Below are 20,224 nucleotides of genomic sequence, written 5' to 3'. Positions count from 1 at the left end.
CACCCCTCAACCCCATCCACGTTATTAATCCCTTAAAAAAAATCACAAAACCAAGCTCAAGGACTGTTTACTGACTCCAAGTGCAAAGTGCGGTCGAAAATGCATGTTGTTTGGCTGCCTAAGGGGGTAGTGCTACAATTGGTGTTCCTAAACCCAGGACCCTGCATTCAATATATCTGGTCTCCCACAGTACACAGAACATGGAAATGCAATTATTTTAGTAAATATAAACTGCTAAATACCTTTTCTCATCAGCAGTTAGGAGTCTTGTGACTTCTATCAGTGTCCAGCCCAGCACTAGTAAAGCATGTGCAGCTTGCCCCCAAAGCTCTGTTCTATCAGCAGATGGATTGGGGACAGTAGAAGGAGTGGAGGATCAGAGAAGACAGGATCAAATAGCCTTTTTACACAATGCGGAGGATTAACCCTTAGGTTCCACTGTATTAAAAGCATGCTTTACTGCATATACAGACTGATTTTACTGTTTTGGGTTTAGTAACTTTTAATTTGACAATCCAATATAAAGTTACTTGCAAAATGTGCTGTCTGTCTGCTATCCATCTCTTACCACAACATCCTGAATTCCCTGCATGTTTTGTAGCTTTTCCTCTGCTATTTTCTGTACTTTCCAATTTGAAGGACTACATATCCCATGGTACCTTGCTGCCTGCAAGTAGTGATTCCTGCACTGACTCCGCCTGCTGAAACTCCTCCTCTCAGCACCTCTGTAGTTAAGAAGGCGGGCTCTGTGAAATGTGTGCCAACGCAGTGCTACTCACAGGACATAGTAACTACGGGTCACAGAATTCAAGGAAGGAAAGGTGTGCGGATCTTCACAAAGTAACTTTACTAACTTCAAGTTCATTCAGAGTAATAGGAGTAGTCTAGAAATAATTGAAATACAATGTGGAAATGAATATGTGATTTTATATTTTGTCCATACCCACACTTTAAAGCAACAACTGACTCTTTTTTTAAAAAATGCCTGCAAAGAAAAGAATTAATACTTACTCCCACTGCTCACATCATTGATCACTCTTTTGAAAAGTTAATGCTGTTGAAGTATCGTCTGCTTCTGACACTTTTGGAAGTGTCAAATGCCTGTGTCCTGCACCATGCACTGAGAGTGACATAGGGGCAGTCAGAATTCCATCTGCCTACACTACAGAACACGACTGCAGTGTGGGACCATGTACTTTATATGACACACGCAGAAGTGTTGGGTGCAGAAGATTCTGCTGCAAGATATTCATCAAAAGACCAACATCAGTGACACAAGCACCACGACAGGTAAGTGTTCATTGGTTTGCATGCAAGTACTTTTTTGTTAAATGGTTAGCACTTCTGCCTGGCAGTACTAAGGTTGTTGGTTTGAATCCCAGTCACAGCACCACCTGCCTGGAGTTTGCATGTCCTCCCTGTGCCTACGTGGGTTTCCTCCGGGTACTCCCGTTTCCTCTCACACTCCAAAGACATGCTGGTAGGTTAATTGGATCCTGTCTAAATTGTCCCTAGTATGTTTATGTATGAATGTAGGTTAGGGAGCTTAGACTGTACGCCCCTTGAGGGTTAGGGACTGATGTGAATGTACAATATATATATATGTAAAGCACTGCATAAATTGACGGCGCTATATAAGCACCTGAAATAAATAATAATAAAAAAAAAGTTATTCTGTTTTGCTGCAGGCTCTTTACCGCTATGTTGCCTCTGGGTGCCAGCTTCAGGTGCTTGTTAGCCGCTATTGACGTATCACATTCCATTGATCAGCAGCTCTACAAATAAGTGCCATGTTGGAGCGAAACTCGTTAGTATTCTGTAATGCCTATGGAGGATTAGATATGCGTTGGATCATTTTATAAATACACTTTTTGGCTTTTTACAAATAGTGACCGTGTTGATTTAGACAACGAACATCATCCCTAGGTCTCCTTTTGTGGATCATTAATTAGGTTGTTGTAGGCCCCTTTCAGATGAGCATTCTGTCTGTCCATTTTTTATGGGCCTACATGGAACGTAATGTATCTCTAAGGGCAGGTGGATGTAAACAAATGGCTGCCTGTTTACATCTGCCCACATCCAAATCCATTTAGGTCTGAAAAAACAAACAAAAAAAGGTTTGCATCCTTTTTCTGTTTTTGTGTACTTGAATGGGATGGATCGGATCAACACTGATGCTCACGGATGATTGTCTGTCCATGTCTGCCTGCACATGTTGATTGCATGCGTTCGTTGGCAGATCCCATGCTGACACAGACTAGAGGACAGCTGTGTGAAAGGGCCTGTAGACATAATCTGCATCATAGCTGCCAACTGTTCAACTTTTGGAATCAATTACCTCCATTCATCTACCCTTCCCAGTTCTCCCCTTTATAGGTCTGTGGAGACCAGTATAAAAAATGTACTGGTAAACTACCAAAAATGTTTAAATTAACCTAAGCGTTTTGCACTGGCATTCTAAAATGACAGTATTAGGGCAAGTTCACACCATATGCAATCCAGTGCGTTTTTTTTCTGCATCAAAAATGCATTGATAGTAGGATACATGGTTTCCAATGGCATACTTCTCACCAATGCGGTCAGTTCCAGGGTGTTCTAGTTCCAGAAAAAGAAGTAGAACACGCAACATTTTTTCTGCACTGAACTGTACTGGAGAGGGTAGAAAATGAACTGGATCGCCTCAAAAATGAATGAAAACACACTAGAACTTGTCAAAAATGTGCCACAAACATGCATACAGAAATGCACCCAGAATGCATCTACCCTATGTTTCTATGGTATGAGCAATGTCCTTAAGGAAAAGTGGTAATGGAAAAAGCCTCAGTGGGTTTAGGTGATTATTTAGTACAGATAAATTCTTTATGGCCCATGGTTTGGCTCCTCTGTGTCCATGCTTAAATATATTACGATTAAAAGGGTTCTTTTCCATCTCAGACAGTTGGGAGGTACACATCACTGGGCTGTCAGGGGTACAGATGGGGTACAGATGTCTGTCGGTAAACACTAAGATAGTGAATACTCAGACTGAAAAGTCTTGTTGCACAGTGTCTTCATATGCATGGGCATGCTATCATCATGCGACTGTTTCCATTGTTTCCCGTGTGTTCTGGATATTTAGTGGAAGAGCCAACTGTTCAGATCGCACAGATATGGCCAAATGTGTGTACCGCCAAATGTGTTCAAAGGAACACATGATGTGCACATGCTTGTTTTGGGTCAATGACTCACCAGGCAGTAAATGAAGGATAAGGATGATTCCCTCTCACCAAAAACAAGTCAGAAATTGCAGCTCCCATCTATCTATCATGACAGGTTCCCTTTAAATGCTGAGCTATCTTTGCTGGGGAGGATGACCTTGTTTTAATTCCTTTAAACCTTGAACAGTACAGACCTTTCCTGCAGATCATACACATGGCAATGTTTTAGAAATTTCAAAGATTTTCATCCAGCTTTCATTTCCATAAATGACTTAATGGATAAAGGCAACTTACCACCAACAGGATCTGTTAAAACTGAACTAGGCAAAACCGTTTGTGGTCTGCTACCTTATCCATACCTCCCAAATTTCTGAAATTATAAAGAAGACACCTTTTAGCTCACAGTATGTAGGCAAAAGATTCGTCTCTACCACGGCTCTGGTAACACGGACCACAAAGATCTAATATACAGAAAATATTTGGCTAATCCACACAAGTCCATTTACCCTCTATTTTACCTTTGTTGGCTCTTCAAAGTTACAAATACAGTTTGGATGAACAGTTTAGTGCAGTATATCACATTTAGTAGTATAATGGTGCATTTTGTATAGAGGTGTACACCGATCAGTCATAATTTTATGACCACCCACCTAATATTGAGCAGGTTCCCCTTTTGCCACCAAAACAGCCCCAACCTGTCGTGGCATGGAATTCACTACTGACTGGCAGAAAATTGTCAGTAGCAGATCCTTTGAGTTCTGTAAGTTGTGAGGTGGGGCCTCCGTGGATTGGTCTTGTTTCTCCAGCACATCCCACAGATATTCGATTGGATCGGGATCTGGAGAATTTGGAGACCAAGACAACAAAGTCAACACCTTGAACTTGTTGTGTTCCTCAAGCCATTCTTGAACCTTTTTTGCACTGTGGCAGGGTGCATTATCCTGCTGAAAGAGTCAGGGTATACCGTTTCCATGAAGGGGTGTACTTGGTCAGCAACAATGTTTTTAGGTAGGTGGTACATAACAAAGTAACATCCACATGAATAGGACCGAAGGTTTCCAGCAGAACATTGCCCAAAGCATCACACTGCCTTTGCCGGCTTGCCTTCTTCTCATAGTGCATCCTGGTGTCATCTCTTTCTCAGGTAAGTGACGCACACATACCTGGCCATCCATATGATGTAAAAGAAAACATGTTTCATCAGCCCAGGCCACCTTCTTCCATTGCTCAATGGTCCAGTTCTGATGCTCACGTGTCTATTGTAGGCACATTTGTCTGTGGACACAGGTCAGCATGGGCACCCTGACTGTTTTGCAGCTGTACAATCCCATATACAACAAACTGCGATGCCCATTTTTTCTGCTTTCAACACAACATGTTTGCCTGCTGCCTAATATCTCTCACTGACTTTTAGATGGTGTTGTAACAAAATAATCAATGTTATTCACTTACACCACTGCATCCAAAGCTTTGAATTGCACTTGGCGATGTAAGACTTGGATGCAGCTGCTCAGCCATAGAAACCCATTCCATGAAGCTCTCTACACACTGTTGTTATGCCAGTCTGAAGGCCGCATGAAGTCGGGAGGTGTTTAGCTATTGATTCTGCAGACACTTGGCGACTTCTGTGCACTGTGCTCTTCAGTATGCGCGTGGCACGGGCAGGGGGATAGGTAAGTACTAATTATTTCCTTTGCAGTGTACAGCATAAAGGTGGCCAGAACAACTTTTCACGTTTAAGAAAACATTCCAGTTATTTCAGATAACTACCTCACTGTATATTTGTGTGTAATGGTGAGATGACGGCAAGGTGAGACGATTGAAGTAGAACTAAAGGTAATTTTTAAAAATGTTTAGATAGAGTAAGTTAAGGTTAAAACCCCTGTCAGTTTTTTGCCATCCTTGTCCCATTGGGGAGATTTCTCTTCATTTCCTGTTCCATAGCCAAACAGGAAGTAAGAGGAAATCCCCCCAAAGTGAGGGCATCGTTGGGTGTCACCAGAATTAGTGTCCCCATTGGAAGATTTCCTCTCTATTCCTATTCTGGGGACAACCTAATATTTGGGATTTTCTATCACTTTCAAGGTGAGACTGGACAATATCAGTCAATATAATTTAGTTGTTCATTGAAACACACATGCTCAGCAATATTTAGGATTTGTTCATCCAGTAATAAAAAGATCAAGAATCCTGGCTCAGGAATATCCACATGTCAAGAATATATGGTGTGTAAGGTGACCTCTATTGTAATAAAGTATATATAGTTTTGAATTAAGTAGGGAATTATTATATCCCTGTCAAATTAGTTTTGCTGCCTGTGTCCCTATTAGGGATGCAACACCCTCCTAGCGTAGGAAGCTAGGTAAACTTAGTTCTTGGCTCCCTCTGCAATCTAGGGAGCAAAAATTGTTTGTTCTGGCCTACTCAGGGTCTCCTAGGCTGGGAGTTTGCTTCTGCCTATGTCTGGAAGAAGCTTCCAGAGCTTAGGGCAGGTGATTCAAAACAGCCAGCCAATCCCGGGAAAGGAGTGTCCAGTAGGGGGCTGGAATGAAGATAAATAGTCTGAGACACTGGAGAGTGGAGTTTCTTCTCCCCAGGAGGGTTTCAGAGCCAGAGAAGCTGCTGCCCTCAGATTGAATAGCTGCTCTTGAGGACTCAGCAGTGCCAGAACTAGATTTTGTTTGGAGCTGATTGCAGAACCACACCGCAGGAAATCTGTTCCTGGGAGGTGCAGTCTCACTCACTGGACCATGTCCAGAGGAAGCTGGAAGGTGGCAGCTGTCCTGGGGACTTGTGAGTAGTGACCTTAAAACTGATCCCTGTGAGTGGCAAGTGTACTGGAAACCACACTGGGTAATCAGAAGCCAACTCAAAGATTTGCCCCATGGTCTTCAGTTGTGGGGCCTAAAACTGTCCAACGCTGCACTGGACTGGTGGAATATGTTAAAAAAAAAACCCCAAATAGTTATTTTTTTTCTTAATTTTCCAAAGAATTGTTACAAAAAATGACAACTTCAAAAAACTCATTATGCCTCTTACTAATTACCTTGGACTGTCTCTTTTGCAAAAATGGGTAATTTGGGGAGTATTTGTACTTTCCTGGCATTTCCGGGCCTCAAGAAATGAGATTGGCCGTCAGTACATCAGGATTGATCAATTGTCAGATATACAGTATATCCCTTGGTTTATGGACTCTATAACTGTCCTACAGACTAAATAATATACACTAATTTGGGTTATTTTCACCAAAGAAATGTAACAGAATACAGTTTAACCTAAATTTATGCAGAAAGGTTATTTATTTGCAAAATTTTATAACAGAAACAAAAAAAAAATTGTTTTTTTTTTCAAAAGTTTGGGGTTTTTTTTTGTTAATTTAGCAAAAAATAAAAACCCAATGGTGATTAAATACCACCAAAAGAAAGCTCTATTTGTGGGAAAAAAATAGCAATGGGAACAGTGTTGCATGACTGCGAAATTGTCATTCAAAGTGCGACAACGCTGAAAGCTGAAAATTTGTCCTGGGCAGGAAGGGGGTATAAGTGCGCGGTATTGAAGAGGTTAAGCATATAAATGCTATGCTATACAAATCCTAGCACCTAACACAAGGTGTGTTTTAGCCCTTGAGAGTTAATTCATTTCAATTAATTAATAAATAAATTATTTATTATTCTGGCCAATTAAATCAATTAACGCCCAAGCACTTGAAACGCCTAAATGTGTCACATGCGTTAAACTAACTGTAAACCTTAATTTTTTTGTTTTTAGATTAAAATAAAAAAGATGCTCTACGTGCCTGCTCTGTGGAATGGAATTGCATAGAGCAGTCCCTTAACTCTTCTGAAGTCTGCTGTCAGTGCGGCCTGCTCTTCCTTTCCTGTGAGTGCCCCCTTAGCAATTTGTGTATTAAGGGGGCACTTGTACAGGCTTGCTCCCCAGCTGAGCTGTGTGATTCCATAGACACTCACAGCATGACTTGGCCACTCCCCTTGTCCCTCCTCACAGTATTTGACTGACAGCAACAGGAGCCAATAGTTTTGCTGCACTTAGTGTACCCTGTGAATCCAGGAAGAGAGAGGAGTGGTGCTGAAGATAGGAGCAGCGCTGGATCATGAAAGAACTCAGGCAAGTGTTTGGGGCAGGAGAACAAGTAGAGGACAGATTTTTACCTTATTGCAGTAAAGGAGGTAACAGCCATCTTTACTTTAAGACCACTTTAGACACTAAACAATATCTTTATTCTCCCAAAATAATCAATACATATCCATTAATTAATGGCCCTGTAATCTATTTTTCATTAATTTTCTTCCTACTGTGTTTTTCGACCTCTCTGTAAAGTGCTCAGTGAGCTCCCAAGTCTCTCCTTTTCCCACTCACTTCCATTTGTTTGGCATGAGCAATGCACTTTAGTTGGGGTCATGTGCACTGCTCTGTGCACACTACTAGTCCCATAGTCCCCATCTCAAGGACAAGCAAGAGAGGGTGGCTACTCTCCTACATACAGTGGGAATATGGATAATGAACGTAGCCACCCTACGACAGGAAGTCATATTACAGCAACAAAAAAATAAAACATAAAAAAATGGAATTTGGATTTGGAGAAGGCTGAGAGCAATAGAAGGGACTTAAGAGTTAAGAACACATAGTCAAATAGATTTTTTTTTTCAAACCAGAGTTTAAAGTCACTTAAAATGGTTCTACAGTCAAAATGATTTTGACTGCATGAATAAGGTAAAAAAACACATCCCAATACTTGTTGTGCCCCCTCCCCTCCCTAAACACTTATCTGACTCCTCAGCAATCCAGCACTGTTCATAGGCTCCTGCTGCTGTCAGTCAGATCTTGTGAGGAGGGGGCGGGGCCAAATCGTGCTGTGTGTGTGTCTATGGATGCACACAGCCTGGCTTGGGAGTGCGGCCACACGGATGTGTCCTCAGCACATTGCTTGCTGAGGGAGCACTCCAAAGAAGAAAGACCAGCGAGCAATTACAGGGGACTTCCAAACAGAGATAAGGGAATATTACTTTTTTATCTTAACTAAAATAAATAAAGCCTTTAGTATTGCTTTAACCTTGTCCTTATTTTCAGCTGAAATTACCACATCATCAGCACTTAGCCACATGATCTGAGAGTTCAGCGAATCTTATATAGATTAGAAATCCCAACTCCAGTCTTTTATTTTTTTTTGGAGAAGCAGCCAAGGGTTATAGCCACTGATAGATTTTTATTGAAATGGATGAAAAATCTCTCCAGTAGTGACAGAGATAGCAACATAAACTATTTTAATAGAATGCAGAAGGTATAAAGTGGTTTTAAACACTTACATATGTGACTGGCCTCAGGAGATACACATAGACGTAACAAATCCTCCTACATATGTTGTACCTGTTTATCTGCTGCTTTCCCCCCTCTATATCTGTTCAAACTGCTGAATTTATAAAGCTTGTCCGAGAGTTCAGAAAAAAAGGGGCGGAGAGCTGAAGTTACACTTTGCAGAGCTCAGTGAGGAGAGTTCTGAGAGATGATTGGAGGGAAGGGACCAGGGGCGGACTGACCATCTGGAAACTCGGGCACTGCCCGAGGGCCTGGGGTCAGTAAGGGGCCCCATGAGATGCCCCTGGTACCTTTTTTATAGGCTTTTTTGAGTTTGGGCAAGGACACAGGGGCCCCATGATCCCCTATTGAGGGCCCGGGGTCAGTAGGGGGCCCCATGAGATGCCCCTGGAACCTTTTCTATAGGCTTTTTTGAGTTTGGGCAAGGACACAGGGGCCCCATGATCCCCTATTGCCCGGGGGCCCCATGAGTTGTTAGTCCGCCCCTGGAAGGGACACACTCCACTTCACACACAGCACACAGGAACAGAGCTGAGGCTGTCACTCTTCTGGAGATCCCTTCTCTATCACCATTTTCTCTTGGTGTCAGAAAAACTTGTCAGACGTGATTCATACTGATAGCAGAGGAAAGTCGCAGCAGACAGAAATGCCACTTAGTGCTCTGGATTGAGACAAGTATACACTATAGAGGGACATGCTTTGTTCATATTTCATGTCTTAGGTTTACAATCACTTTAAGTTGGTCATAGATTGAAATTCAGTATGTTCAGCGGGGACTGGCTAAATTTTGATCGATATATGCCCATCCCCATTCAATAGAAGTCAATCCTTAGATCAACTTCAGCTGAGCAGTAATGTGGGAAAACTTTTCTCAGTCAGCAGCTGTAGCAAATGGGCTGCAGCCACTGATCAGTGCATTATGACAGCGGAGGAGTCTCACTGACAGAATACAATAAGAGAGATTTACAAAAACTGGAGCAGCTCTGCATAGCAACCAATCAGCTTCCAGGTTTTATTTTCAAAGCTTAATCTAAAAAGCTGAAGTTAGAAGTTGATTGGTTTCTATGTACAGCTGCACCAGATTCTGTGTGTACCAGTTTTAGTAAATCCCCCCCAATGGCTCATTGGGGAGGCAGGATTCCCCTATCACTTGTGTGAATAGGGGAATCCGTTGTTTGTGTTTTGATCAGCCAGTAGACTGATCACAAAAAAAATGTCATCTACGGCCAGCTTTAGAACCTCTTCTGGAGTTACAGGGATAAAAAAAGAGGGGAGACCTCCCCAATAGATACATATCTAGCAATAAAAATCTGATATGAAGTCGTAATCTTTTCTCACTTTATCCAAAATTGGAAAAAAAAAATAGCTGTTACTGTAAATAGGAAAAGCATCAAAATAAAAAAAAGTCTAAAAATTAAAAATACATAGTTTTGAGTAGGGCTTTAACACTTTGTGGCCATAAATCCATTGGGTTATCTTTATAGAGTATGTATGAGACAAGACTATTACAAAAACGGTCAACTATCATTTTGTTGTATTAAAAAAATGTACAACTGTCATTTTTTTTCCCCTTGCAATATACATTGACTGTCACTGCACTATGCAATGTTTGATGAGAAATGGCAGGTAACAATTATATCCACATATAATTGAAATCCACTGAACAACGTTTGGAAGGATTTGACAGTTACATACGACATTTGAAATATTCGATAATCAGATAAAAACCTCTGAATTTGAACCCTCCAAATATTTATGCCCGGGAGTGCACATAATATATATAATATGTGTTTAACCCTTGTTTGAAAAGTCCTTTGGGTGTTGTGATCTTATTATGGGGTCATCCATCCAAGCCCAGGAATTTTTCAGATCCACCCCAGGTTCCCAAAAGTAACCCCTTAGAGCTGGGAAAGCCCCGCTTCCTAGGGACACTTGTTGATAGAAGCACTTAACCTCACGTTTTGAACCACTAGGACACATCTTGAAGAGCTGAAAGAAAAACACTCTGACCATCTCATTTTTCCTTTCCTTTCTCTACTAGGGAGAAAAAAAAAAAGGGAAGGGGGGTCAGGGGTCACCGTGGAGAGAAGGAGGGGGCGTGTGGAAAGATTTATCCAAGAACCAGAGAGAAAAGAAAAAGGGAAGAGAGAGAGGGAGAAAAAAAAGTTGTGTTTTCTTCTAGACGTCAGAAAAAGGCGTTTTTTGGTCACTTGGCTGAAAGTGCATGTGAGTGAGAGTTGGTCCCTGCCCTAGAGGGGGAGAGAAGACAGGGAGAGTGAAGGGGAGAAGAGGAAGAGGAGAAAACCAGATAGCACACACTAAAAGAAAAGCAGACAGTGGGGGAAGTCAAGTCAGTTGGGGGAGAGAACAGATTGAAGGCGGTTGGAGAGAGGAGCAGAAGGAGAAGCAGCAGGGAAAAAGTTACTGGAAAAGTTCACAGAGGAGAAGGGAAGTTTTTTTTTTTTTTTGGAAGTTTGCAGAACAAGGGAGGTAAAAGTTTTCTAAGTCTGATCTGAGGAGGGGGGGGAGAGAGAGAGAATCAGTGAAGTGACCAGGGCAAGGGGCATGGATAGGGATCTTGGCCTGGACAAGTCAGGACCCCCTAACACAATGCGGATTTTGGAAACCCCAGAACTTCCCCACAGCAGGAAGAACTTCAGTGTTAGCCACCTCCTGGACCTGGAGGAAGCAGCGGCCGCAGGGATGCAGGGCTCCCGAGATCTGCGGCCACCAAACGAGGAAGAGGACAAGGACCCGATGACAGGGGGCAGCAGTGACAGCGAAGTGACGGTGCAGGAAGGTAGGTCCCCCCCCCCCGCCACCACCACCACCGTAAACCGGCTTTGGGACCATCTGGGCTGCACCCAAGAGATGCTTCTCAGAGATGGGGAGGGGTCAGTTCTGGTAAGGGGGTGTGTGAGTCTGATGTCCGGATAATTGTTCAAATTAAGAAATATTTTCTTGTCTCATCGCAGTAGAGATAAGTAAACTTGGCAAGGCTCCAGCAGCTGATGTAGACTGAAGAACGGTTCAATTGCATGCCGTAGACAATACGATTGCGAGCTTTTCACATTGCCTACACTAGCAGCCACATGTGTTTAGGAAACGTTGGGGGCTTTGTCACTGACAGAAACTGATTGAACGCTGTTCATTAGAGGGCAGAAATTGGGCATATGCTTTAGACAGCAATGACAATAGAACCAATAAGTGTTTGTTCTCCAAATGATTACCGAGCTGAGCATTATCACCCTCATTCTGATTTATAACAAATGCTCTTTTTCTGACTCTGTTATATGTATGATTTATACAAAATGCCCAGCATACTGGACAATGTCTGCATTTATCATTACAGACCGCTCATACACTACCCAATCAGGTAATGGTAGGAACCAGGGGTGGACTAACAACTCATGGGGCCCCCGGGCAATAGGGGATCATGGGGCCCCTGTGTCCTTGCCCAAACTCAAAAAACCCTATGAAAAAGGTACCAGGGGCATCTCATGGGGCCCCCTACTGACCCCAGGCCCTAGGGCAGTGCCCGAGTTTCCAAATGGTCAGTCCGCCCCTGGTAGGAACACACACATACATACGCACATTTGTATCTGGATATATTAAACAATTGGGTGCCTAGTTTTTATACGAAAATGTTTATATATGAATTTTCAAAATGTAACACAATCAAAATCTTTAGAGGAATTCTTTAAGATTCACCCCGGATGTTTGAAAGGACCGCAGATTCTCCAACCCATCGTAAAAACGAATCCTTTAATAAATCAGCTCCTTAATACGTCAACAGTAAGAGCTAAAGATTCCAAAGCTTGCTGGATACAGAATCTGATATACCTAGGCAATAAATCTCCTCTAGATTGTCCAGTAGTTTAAACACAATGCCACTACACCCTTCTCAAGGCTCTGTTTTATAGGCCATGCAAAATATAATTTATGATGCTTACAAATGAAGTCACTTCTAGAATGCTGACTGATGTTTTTCAAGTGCCACATGAAGCAATCTTCACAGATGCATAGGATGACGTTTCACAATCAATGCCATTGATGGTTATGTCCCCAGCATGCTGGAAAATGTATATCACTGTAAAGTTTGAACTTTTGCTGTGCAGGCGTTTAATGGATACATAGATAAAATTTGCAGCCTGTGCAGGAACGCAAAGAACCAAAACTATCTTCAAGTTTACAGTGATACAACACTAAACAATGCAAAAATTCCCTTTTACAATAATATGCTTTCTAGGTAGTCAGCACAAAAAAATAGCTTAACTGTTTTTTAGAACTCAGGTCAAAAACAGAGGTAATTGTTGCATATACTTTTTAATACATTGTTGAAACTTTATTTTTTTTATTTATTTTTTTTTCTTGTTCATCATTTTTATTGAAGGTTTACCAGACAGAATCAGGTTATAATGCACAATGAAGACATGATATTCCTTGCCTCCTCTTTTTTTTTATCTATCTATCTGTCTATATATCTTATATACAGTAAATATAGGTACATAAATGTATATAATTTTTTTACACAATGCGCTAAAAATCTAGCTTTGTATACCTCAGGCCTCTGCGGACTTAAAGAGGTTAATGATAATTGTAAACATTTTTCCTCTTCCAAAATGGAGACAGCTGTCAGTCGCCTAGTTTTTCCATCAATAAGCCATCAAAAAAAAAAATGTTAACAAGATATACACTTTCTAGCATTAATTGACTATTGCACAACTAAAAATTAAAACTCAGGAAATTTGTTATGATTTTTTTTTTGTCCAGGGAAGCTGAAATAATCACAGTTTGGTAAAAACCCAAATAACAGTGTACAGGGAATCTGTCATCGACCTATAAACTGGGTAAACGTCTGTTCTATAAAGTGACATTGTTCCAGAAGTCTGAATCCCAGGCAGGAACTGAGGTGGTGGTTATTACCTAGTAGTGGTACCCAGAAATCAAAAGATTTCAATGGGTTTAGACTTCATACATTTTAATAAATCACAGAGTTTGACATTGAAATGAAACAGTAATTCCTCAATGCTTACTTTAAAGAGTGGTATTATTTTACATAAGCCCGATAGGGTGAATTGGCTTATTGTGTTCCATATCCAATAATCCAATTATTTTTGTGCACGTGATTGAAAAAAAAATGAATTCTGAAAGATTTTTTTTAAACAGCCTACTTTTGTATTTTCTTTTCATTATGTAGGATGAAGTTTTCAATTTAGTGCAGTTCTTAACAGGAAACATCCTGTTTTTTTAACATCATTACATTTTTTGCAATCTTAAAAAAAGTTTTTTCTTATACAAGTTTTCTCCAGAGAAAAATATTTGCACATGATTGAGAGTAAAGTCTGTATGTATATGTCTTTTTCTACATATATGTGTAAAAAGATAGAATAGATAGATAATGTCATAAATAGGTAAAAGATAGCTAGAATCATAGATATTTAAAAAAGAGATAATGTAAAAGATAGCTAGAATCATAGATATTTAAACGATAGATAATGTAATATATAGGTAAAAGAAATATAGATAAATAGAAGACTGGTAAAAACATAGATAGCTATAGATAAACTGATTATGCAATAATGGTACCGAAATACCAGATTTTTGGCGTTTTTTTTTACTCAGCAGGGTATTGAAAGCAAACAAAGACCAGGATAGATAGATAGCCCTGAAATAAGCCATTTAGAATTATTTTAGAAAATTATCCAATAGACCTACATATGTTTCAAACACCCATTCCACATATAGGAAATAAACAAATTAAAAAAGAATTTCCTGCATCTGATTGGATGTTTAAAGATAACATAAGTTTGCAGTTGACCATAAGAATGACTCCTTCAGTAAAACATCCCTTTTGATTTTTTTATTCTTGAATTTTCAGATCAGCAAAACATTATGCAATCTTATTATAATATCTTGTTCTTGGAGACCCTTGGGGTGGGGGGTGGGGGGTATTTTTCAGTGCTGTAAATTGCCCCACCAGGTGAATGCCTAGCCTTTTGTGCAGAGCCATTGTATGCTGGAGGAAAGTAATTAAGGTCAGCACAGACTGATTGCCTGGCTCATCAACGTAATTAAAGAAAAAGTTGCAGAGACACAGAAAAGATCTTGTGTTTTTGTATTTCATATACCTTTTACAAAACCATATGATGCACCTTTACATACATTTAAATGTATTAAATAGCTGAAGGTGACAGCATAGTGTTAAAAATTGAGAAAATATATATATATATATATATATATATATATATATATATATATATATATATATATATATATTATTATTATTATTTTTTTTTAAATGTTACTAATGATTATTAACTATTATGATAAGTTAGATATAATAAATATGAAAATAGTTATCTAGATAGGTTAGATTAGATAACTATTTAAATATTTATTATGATAGGTTAGATTAGATAACTGTTATCATAGCTATTATAGATTAGATAACTATTATAGCTATTATAAATTAGATTAGATAAGTATTTTCATAACTATTATGATAGGTCAAGTGTAAGCTTTGGGTTAGCCTAGCAAACTTTTGTTTATGTTATAAAACCTAACAAATTGTTGTTTTTCTGTTGTACTCATACAGTTAGGACCCTAAAATAAACAAAATGTAAAAATCTGGTATAATTAAGTGACTTCACATAACTTATCTCAAAACTGTCATCCATTTCGGATTCTATATTTATTGTCTATATAATAACCAATAAACTTTTTGCATGCATATAACATTTCATTGCATTACAAAAAACAAAATGCAAGCTTCTGTTGCTTCGAGCTTTTTTTTTTTTTTTTTTTCAGCCAATTAAGTAATTTTTATATAAAATAATTAAATCAAATATATTCACAAGCAGTAAGTGTATTGAGTGACACTGAGCTCTTAAAATGTGTGCCCATTGTAAGGTATCAAAAGGCTTGAAATTTGTAGTTAAACCTTATTTTCAGTAAACTTAAAATCTCAAAAACTTGCTTTATCTATTTTATTAAATGAATAATTGTAGATCCAGTGAATTTAAAAATTAGCCATAGGCCAGTGATTCCCAGCCGTGTTATATTACATGCTCTGAAACTGCAAAAATGTACTTCAAGTGTACCCATGATATGTGTGTGTTTATAATAAGTGTCTCCTAAAGTGTGCCTTTATTACCAGTACTTGGAAAATGTGTATATTTGATGTCAGCACCTCCTAAATGTGTGTAAACGATTTCAAGCAATCTAATCCAATATCCCTCTCCAGTGTGGGCTGTACACATTCTATTATTTCCTAAAGTTTCATTTGTCGGTGAGAAGTACCCTTGAGCCTTTTGGCCGTATCCCTAGAGGTTCCGTCTACTGCTGACTATCAGAGTCTGATATATGCAGTTGAGCTGATTTCCTAAAGTTGTGAATCCTCATGCAATAAAATGCCTGAATATCCCCTTCAGTTTTTCACATGCAGATAAAATAAGCAATTTGTCTTTCACATGATAGGATAATTGAAGTGAATAATCACACAATTTGTTGCATGAATATTTTCAACTGTTATATTAAAATTCAATTTTGCCCAGAATGATACGCTATAGTCAAGAAAGTGGGTTGATGAGTAAGATATTACATGTAATAATGTAAGATGTTTATACAGACAGAGATTACATATAGAGAGATAATTATACATGTATACAAAGCCTTGAAATAATAAATCATGGGGAAGTTTATTTTGGGAAATAATATCAGACTCAAGGACTGATATTGGCCATTTCTCTGCACGGTGCTGTGACACTTTTTTTATTTGCTGAAAAATGAGCGGTTCTTTTGGCGCTACTTGTCAGAGGCAATCTCTTGGCTTGACATCACAAAACTTGTGGCCAATAGCACAGCAGATCTGCCTTCACTGTCAATCAATCTAGTCACTTATCATCTGCAGAAGCCTGCCCCGAAATTCTATAGGTTACAGGAGTGCAGGAACATTTCTCTGAATGATTGCATCTCAAACCAAGCAGGTATATGTGTTTGTAAACATGTGGGCCGGGTGTACACATGTCGTGTTACTTGCATGGGTTCCATTAGTGTGTCTCTTTTTCCAATTACCAGTCATTAACAGTTAGAAAGTGGCTGTATGAAGACATGAGAGCCTTGAGCTGTCATTGGAATTTTGTTGCCTAGCAAGGCTACTGTAGCAGTTGGATGTTGTTTTTTTACGTTTTCATGTCAACCTCAAACTGGTGGTACTACCATTTAGAAAAATGTTATACCCTAAACAATAATAAAACTTTATATATATATATATATATATATATATATATATATATATATATATATTAATGTATTTATGGTATTTATATAGTGCCACAATTTATACAGCCCTTTACATATATATTGTACACTCACATCAGTCCCGACAGCTTACAATCTAAGGCTCCTAACTCACATTCATACATACACATACTGGGGCCAATGTAGACAGGAGCCAATTAACCTACCAGCATATCTTTGGAATATATATATATATTTTATATTATTTATATAGTGCCGACAATTTGCACAGCACATTACATATACTACACATTGTATATTCACATTACTCCCTACTTCAAGAGGCTTGAAGGAAGGCGTCCAGGATCCCTATCTCACATGCATACCTATGAACACATCTTTGGAATAAATAAATATATTTCCTTTTTTTTACATTGCACTGGAAAGTCTTCTGCAACTCTTTACAAAAAAAATAAAAATTGAACACATCAGTCCCTGCTCCAGAAGAGCTTACAATCTAATAACTCTACCACCACGATAAACAATTATATTTTTTTTTAGCAAGTTAACCTACCACTATGTTTTTAGGGGAGAACTGCAATTTACAGGAGAAAGCTTGGCAAACATGGGTAGAACGTTCAAACTCATTGTAGATATCGTCCATGCTTCGATTGGAACCCAGGGCCACTGAATCCCATTGTAATGATGTTTGAGTGTGTTTCATCAGGGTGGACTTACAAATCTCCATTCTTCATTGGTCGAGGACTCTTTCCAGTTCAGAGTTGTGTAGCATTAGGTTAAAAGAGGAGCAAAACCTTTTGGAACACCATTACTGTTTAGGAAGATACATAATTCAAAAAGCACAGCAGGGTTTATTATTATTATTATTATACAGAATTTATATAGTGCCGACAGTTTGCTCAGCGCTATACAATATAACAGGAGACAATACAGCAACAATACAAGAGGGTTAGGAGGGCCGTGCTCCTTGGAGTTTACAATCTAAGATGCTTTAAAGAATTTTATGGTTCCAGAATATTACATTTTATTTCTTACCTATTCACTAATTGCAAGTTATGCCCATTCAAAGGTTACCAAACGTATACTGGTTTCCATCAATGATCATAAATGTTTACTCGGGAAGGTAAAAATTGAATGCAGCATAATAGTTGGCATCAGTTGCACTTTTCCGCTCTGTCTGGGTATTTGTACGAAGGAGTCCATTTAACCCAGCACCGGGAGAAGGGCCCAAGAAGATTGTAATTATGACTTGAGTCTTTAAATGAAATATCGTTTTACATGACCGATATCAAATTAACTTCCTATAATCTGCAAATATCCATCTAGTTCAACCAATAGAAAAACTATTAATATATTTCATATTTTATTGTGATTTTTTTATTCACGTGCATCAATATATGCAGATCTGTCCAAGAGTATCATGCAGTTTCTATATCCAGACCTATGATTTGTGGGATTGCTGTGGCCAATGCAAATCTACATAAAACTCGTTCATGAAATTCATTGGATTTGTTACAATCTGTAAATGATCACACAAAGGGGTGAATGAAAAATGTGTGATTCATTGGGGTTCATTCACTTAAGGAGTTGGGTCTGTTCACCTAGAAATGTGGCTGTTCACTAGTAAATAAGGTTTAATGTTCTTTGTACATGATTGGGTATTTAAAATCACCTTATTCACTAATATTTACATTACGTGAACAGCTTTTACTACTTTAGTAAATCAATCTTATTAATTGAGCAGAATCGTCTGATTAAATCCTGTTGAACAACAAGACTATTTACCAGGAGACTGTGGTGTTTTTTTATAATGAATAGATGACTCCAAAATATAGTGCTTAATAAAGGCAAGCAGTCTGTTCACTTTGCAAGACAATTTTCCCTTTGCCTAGTGAAAATTCACTTTGCAGAAAATTCCCAATCATGTGCAAGAAAAGTAAAAAAAAACAGTATTTTTGCTTGAGCATGATTGGGCATGGGAAGCCAGGAGAACTTCATCTCATTCACTAGGATAAAGTAAAATTTCCTTGCAAAGGGAACAGCCTATTTGCCTTTAGTAAATCAATCCCATAGTGTGACTGGATAAGATGCATTGCAGTAGAGGTTTGAGAATGAAAGGGACCATCTGATTGGTTGCAATGGACAACAGTGCGATCTCGTCCCTGGCACAGTTTTAACGAATGAATCCCCTAATGAAGCCAATAACAAGAACACAATGGTCAGCAGACTTATAAAAAAAAAAGAGACAAACATATTCTGTTGCAATAAGGAAGACAGGGTTCATATCTTAAATTGTAAGAGCAAGTACCCCAGAAGTTGGCCTGTTGGGTATATTGAACGATTTTGTCCCACACACTCACTCTAAGATATTGCTACATTTGCTTCTGTTTTATGCTAGAAAACGTATTTTGCTGAATTGGAAGAGCGATGCTCCGCCCTCTATACAACGATTTTATCGCATGATTAATCTGGTACTGCCCCAATATAAGCTGATCTATAAAGGACGGGCCTGTCCCAAAAAACGTACGAAAATTTAGCAGCCTTGGCTAGATATAGCGGATTCTTTTTGGGGTGATGTTCTCTTCTCACAACCATTGTCACAGGGTTCTATGGTTTGAGTGGCCTGGATTTTACATGCTACTGATTTCCTCTGATTTGTAAGGGAGTTGATGGTGCGGGTGTTTGTTTGTTTGTGACTGTTGTATGTGTTTGGTTGCTTTTGTATGTTCTGACCTCTTACCTGTTATGTTATTATGTTGTCTTGTGATTATGCTTTGTCATATGTATTGGGTTTCTTGCCTACGATAGTCTGATGTTTGGTTTTTGTTTTGGATCCCCTTTATGTACCATTATTCTTTGATTTTTTAGTTTGAACTCCTGTTATTATTTGTCTCTTCCTTGTTCTGTTTTTTTGTTTGTGTTTCATAAATGCAAAATAAACACCTTTTTTATAAAAAATTGTAAGAGCAAAAATCTACACTCAAGAGCAAAAATTGATAGTAGTGCAGTTTACCAGTCCTTAGATGTGGGGCTGCAGTCATTTGGCTTGTAATCCTGCCAATAACACACTTCCTGTCTTAGGGTGACAACCATACTGAGTAGCATTGTCACCTTAGGACATGGTGACAGGACTATATAACAGTGGAGTTAATTTACTAAAGCTGGAGAGTGCAAAATCTGGTGCAGCTCTGCATAGAAACTAATCAGCTTGCATGTTGTATTGACAAAGTTTAATTAAAAAAAGCTGTAGTTAGATGCTGATTTTCTGCAATGCACAGCTGCACCAGATTTTGCACTCTCCAGTTTTAGTAAATCAACCCCATAGTGTTAAGATTACACAACGCTCCCTCTCTTCTCCATAATAAGGGGAGGTGGTTTGTAGTTCACAGAAATAGCCAGGGCAATGCTGACCAATAACAGTATAGAGGCCG

The 20,224-nt window shown here is 39.0% G+C and overlaps 1 protein-coding gene across 2 annotated transcripts in view; it reads left to right on the top strand.

Annotated features, from left to right (window-relative positions):
* Positions 1 to 10,707: 10,707 nt before the first annotated feature.
* PRRX2 (paired related homeobox 2) overlaps positions 10,708 to 20,224 on the top strand; it is a 121,305-nt gene continuing 111,788 nt past the window's right edge. Inside the window, exon 1 of one of the 2 annotated variants that reach the window (XM_089669078.1) lies at positions 10,708 to 11,331. In XM_089669078.1, coding sequence (XP_089525204.1) covers positions 11,097 to 11,331 — 235 coding nt within the window. In that variant the 5' untranslated portion in view covers positions 10,708 to 11,096. The remainder of the gene's footprint in view (positions 11,332 to 20,224) is intronic. The other variant, XM_089669077.1, reaches the window with a different exon arrangement.

This window comes from Staurois parvus, unplaced genomic scaffold (genome assembly GCF_062004578.1).
Source record: "Staurois parvus isolate SC_StPar_1 unplaced genomic scaffold, SC_StPar_1.0 ptg000068l, whole genome shotgun sequence".
NCBI lineage: Eukaryota > Metazoa > Chordata > Amphibia > Anura > Ranidae > Staurois > Staurois parvus.
The sequence above is the reverse complement of the archived record's forward strand: the minus strand, read 5'-3'. Positions and strand labels throughout refer to the sequence as shown.